Raw genomic sequence first — 4,942 nt, 5'->3', positions numbered from 1 at the left:
AATTTAAGTAAAAAAAACCAAGCATGACTTCTTAATCCAGATGTAGTCATTCTGGTCACTCCAAAGTAATGTAAAATAAACGTGCCAGGGTGACTTAAGTCCCTTTATACACCTAGAAACCTGGAAACAAAAATCGTGCCTACATCAAGTATTTAGCTGGAAAATGGGAAAGAATAATACTGCTACTCGACATGGGAGTTAACGAAGGGACCTATTTTGTTCTCATCTTGTGCAGGCATGTAGTGCCCAATGTTTTCCCTCAGTTGCCTACTTTCTCATTTGTAAACAACTTCTGTAGCTTTTCTCGGGTGTTCAAGCAGGAGGTAAAACGAACGTCTGAAAAGCATCAGCATCGGAGCTTTAGGATCTGAGCAGGGGGTAGCAAAGAATTGGACCATCTCTCTCTCACTTGATGGAAAAAGAAAAGGTAGTCCTCAAATTGGAGGAAGGACAGTCACCTGAAAAGGGTCGATGCAGTGAAGCAAGAATTTGGTGAGACTCCTTTTTAGAAAACTTAATCTGAAGGCTGGAAGTTATGGGGGCGCTCTTTGTGCAGAGTCGAAGGGGAAGGGGAGGGACGAGAAAACAGCTTCGGAGTCATTCAAAGGAGTTTAAGGAGCCTTGTACCGGGAGAAAGGCGGGGCCCAGCCCGGCGAAGGGAGGGGGCAGCCAGGGCGTTCGCGGGCGGTTCTGACATCGAGGGAGGGGGCGCTGAGGTGGCCGCTCCGGGGTCAGGGTGCTAGCAGACTCGGGCAGCAGGCTGCCGGCAGAGATGGGGTCCCCTCTCGTAGGTAGACTCAAATAAAAGCGGCGGCGGCAGCAGGCCGGGACTCCGGCGGAGGAAGAGGGTTCAGTTCCCAAAGAAAGCGGCTCCCAAGTGACATTCTCGAGTTTCTGCACTTAGCGGCTCAGGGGCGCGGCAGCCGCACGGCTTTCCTGGGCCCCCGACCCCGCACCAGACTTTCTCCTTCTCTCTCCTCCGTCGGCGCCTCCCACCCGGGCCGCGGCCCTTACCTGCAGCTCTGTGAGCAGAATCTCCCCCCGCTCTGGGTTGGACGCCATTGCGCTCCGCTCTGGACTCCGCACCTGGACACAGCCGTCGCTGGAGAAGGGAGAAGGCGGGACAGGACCCGGGGTGAGGGGTGAGGAGCGGGGAGAGGAAAAAAAAAAAAAAAATCTAGGGATTCATGGAGGGCAGCCCCTGCAAGAGGCGCGACTTATTTCGCCTCGTTCATCGGAGAGCAGAGGGGAGCGAGGGCACTCGTAGTGCGCTCCCCCTTTCTGCCGGGCCGTCGCCGCCCGCCCCGGACTCTGCTCCGCTCAATCGCTCCCTCTGGGCGACGCAGGGAGCCGCCTCAAGCCTCTCCGTGCGGGGCGCTGCGGCCGCGGATGCAGCTTGTCCTGTCGCACCAGTTGGCTGTCACCGTGTCGCAAAAGCGGTCTCACTTGGCGGCTACTAGGACACGTGACGGCCGGGGCCTCCGCCCCTTAAGGAGGGTGGTGGGGGTGGGGCAGCCGGGACCTCGAGGGCGGGAGATGAGGGAGGGGTGGGGTGACGCCCGACCTGGATCCGCGGCGGGGTCTGCCATTGGAGCCAGCCGGGGTGAAAATGAGGGAAAAGGACTGAGTTCGGGTCTCTGGGGAGGCGGGAAGAGGAAGAAAACACACCCCACGCCCACTTTCCTGCTGTGTTTAACGGGCCTCACGGTGAACGCTAGAACTTGGGAACCTACACGCTTTCATGTTTTTTTCGTCCTCAGTGCTACCTTTCTCTTGCCGAAGGTTGGGCCTAATTGAGGCGGGCCCCTGTCTAGTTTCCACAGTCCAGCGCTTAGTGGCTCAAGCTTGATAAATTATTTATCAGCCTCCCATCATGCCAAACTAATCTTCGTCTATTACTCGCCCCAAATCCCCAGCGCGCCTTCCTGAACTGTAAGGTGCACAGCTGTCTGAACTAGAGTGTAGTCTGCAGTTCAAGAAATGTAAGCGCTCGAGATCCCCCGGTAACTTTTAATGCATGGCCTTTAAGATGTCCTCTCCTTTACCTCTGAACTACCACGAGTTGAGCTGAAGAACTCAGCTCAGAATTTAATTAGTTGGCCTCTTGAATAGTTATAACTGAATTTGGGGATGGAGGGGAGTGTAGGGCGGGGTCAGTCCCGTGAATGCAAAAGAGCCAACTTTCCTTGTAGTAAACAGACAAGCTAACACGTCCACTTAGTAACAGAGCAAAGCAGTGGTAGGGTTATTTAGATAGCTACGTGAAGAAGGGCAGTAATGGCATACTTAAGATTACGTACTTGGTTTGTATTCCATGTAAGATCTGTTGGGCGATGCTAAGACTCATGTTCATGGTTTTATCTCTGGATGTCTCATGCACTGATTCAACAAACATTTACTGAAAGTCTAGAGTTTTGTGACCACAGTTTCTGAACTCCAACTCATAGTATATGTGATAAGGATTTTTTTCTGCTTTGTATTTCAAAAATCTTACAATTATTTATTTAGATGTTTAATGAATTCTTTGTTGAAAATGTAATGGTAATTAAATTTTTCAATTAAACTTTGTTGAAAGTTTAATAATAATTAACATATGTGAAATTACACTCAGAAAAGCCACGATTTAATTATTGTCTGTGGTAAACAAGAGCTGGGTAGTGTTCTAGGTGCTGAAGTTACAATCATGGTTGAGAGTCCTTGTCCCTAGAGTAACTGAGAAGTCTTTTGGGGAAATAGACTTGTGCCCAAACAACTATAATGCAATTATAATTGGTAAGCAAAAGTGTTAGGGGAATACTGCATGTTAATATATTGTGCTTATTTTTACCTTACCTAGGTGGTGGGTGGCTCATATAGTTTCAGCTTGTCTACTAATAGAAAGATTGGCAGTTCAGATACATCCAGTGACACCACAGAAGAAAGGTCTGGCAATCGACTTCCAATCTACTTTTGTAACATGACAGTCATTGAAAATGCTATGGAGGCTGTTGTATTCTGACACGTGGAATTGCTGTAAACCAGTTATTTATTTTTGTTTTACTCCAGAAGAGATTTGAGATGGTTGACATGCATATCCTCGTTGCCAGGATGGAGTTGATTCCAACTCATTGTAACCCTACAGTAGGTGCTTAATACTGCTGACATTAAGAATTAGGAGTTAGTGAATATCCTTGTTAAAAATAAATTTAGATATAAGAGAGAAAATGTTCACATTGTATTATGATGGAATTTTAAAACTGCAAAAAGACTTACAATGTCTAGTCTTACTGTTTTGCTGTTGTTGTTGTTGTTATGTGCTGTCGTGTCATCTCCAACTCATAGCAACCTTACGTACAAAAGAATGAAACACTGCCTAATCCTGTGCTGGCCTCACAATCCCTACTATATCTGAGCTCATCGCTGCAGCCACCATGCCAATCCATCTTGTTGAGGGTCTTCCTCTCTTTCGTTGACCCTCCACTTTACCAAGCATGACATCCTTCTCCAGAGAGTGGTACCTTCTGACAACATAACCAAAATAGGTGAGGCTAAGTCTGGTCATTCTTACTTCCAAGGAGCATTCCGGCTGCACTTCTTGCAGGGCAGATTTATTAGTTCTTTTAGCAGTACACGGTATTTTCAACATTCTTCGCCAACACCACAACTCAAAACCGCCAACTCTTCTTTGGTGTTCTTTATTCACTGTTCGGCTCTCCCTTGCGTAAGAGGTGATTGAAAATACCATGCCTTCATGTTGTTGTTATGTGCCGTCAAGTCGGATCCGACTCATAGTGACCCCTCCCTGGGTTTCTGAGGCAGTATCACTACGGAAGTAGATTACCCAACCTTCTTTCCGAGGAGTGGCTAGTAGGTTTGAACCGCCAGACTTCTGGTTAGCAGTCAAGTGCCTTAGGCACTATGCTACCAGAGCTCCTAATACCATGGCTTAGATTAACAAAAAAAAAAAAAAATCAAACTCACTGCTGTCGAGTCGATTCCGACTCATAGTGACCCCTCCTTCGGTTTCCGAGACAGAATCTCTATGGAAGTAGATTGCCCAACTTTCCTGGCAAGGAGTGTCCGGTGGGTTTGAACAGCCAACTGTGTGGTTAGCAGTCAAATGACTTAGGTGCATTTTAGTCTTCAAGGAGATATCTTTGTTCTTCAGCAATTGAAAGAGGTCTTTTGCAACAGATTTGCCCAATGCAATACGTCTTTTAATGTCTTAACTGCTGCTTCCATTGGCATTGATTATAGAACCAAGTAATACTAAGTCTTTGACAACTTCAATCTTTTCTCCATCTATCATGATGTTGCTTCTTGGTCCCCTTGTGAGGATTTTTGTTTTCTTTATATTGAGGTGTAATCCATGCTGCAGACTGTAGTCTTTAATCTTCATCAGTAAGTGCTCCAAGTCATCCTCACCTTCAGCAAGCAAAGCTGTGTCATCTGTGTATCACAGGTTGTTAATAAGCCTTCTTCCAATCGTGATGCCATGTTTGTCTTCATATAGTCCAGATTCTCAGAATATTTGCTCAGCATACAGATTGAATAGGTGTGGTGAAAGGATACAACCCTGATGCACTCCCTTCCTGATTTTAAAACATGCAGTATCCCTTGTTCTGTTCAAACGACAGCCTCTTGGCCTATGAACAGATTCCTCATGAGTACAATTAAGTGTTCTGGAATTCCCATAGGAGCTCTGGTGGCATAGTACCTAAGACATTTTGACTACTAATCAGAAGGCTAGCAGTTCAAACCCACCAGTCACTCCTTGGAGGAAAATTGGGTGATCTACTTCCGTAGTGATACCACCTTGGAAACCCAAGGAGAAATTGCTATGAGCCGATCCAACCTGATGGCAGTGAGTTTGGTTTTGGTTTGCTTTGGAATTCCCATTCTTCTCAACATTATCCACAATTTGTTATGATCCACACAATCAAATGCCTTTGCATAGTCAATA

At 46.8% G+C, this 4,942-nt stretch overlaps 1 protein-coding gene across 1 annotated transcript in view; it reads right to left on the bottom strand.

Moving 5' to 3' along the window:
* The window catches only part of PKN2 (protein kinase N2), a 245,382-nt gene extending 244,320 nt beyond the window's left edge, over positions 1 to 1,062 (bottom strand). The window contains 2 exon segments of the mRNA XM_042781698.1: positions 628 to 870; positions 1,015 to 1,062. Coding sequence (XP_042637632.1) covers positions 628 to 870; positions 1,015 to 1,062 — 291 coding nt within the window.
* Positions 1,063 to 4,942: the final 3,880 nt, after the last annotated feature.

This window comes from Orycteropus afer, unplaced genomic scaffold (genome assembly GCF_000298275.1).
Source record: "Orycteropus afer afer isolate SDZICR_OR568_19922 unplaced genomic scaffold, OryAfe1.0 scaffold00152, whole genome shotgun sequence".
Lineage (NCBI taxonomy): Eukaryota > Metazoa > Chordata > Mammalia > Tubulidentata > Orycteropodidae > Orycteropus > Orycteropus afer.
This window is presented reverse-complemented; position numbering and strand designations above follow the sequence as displayed.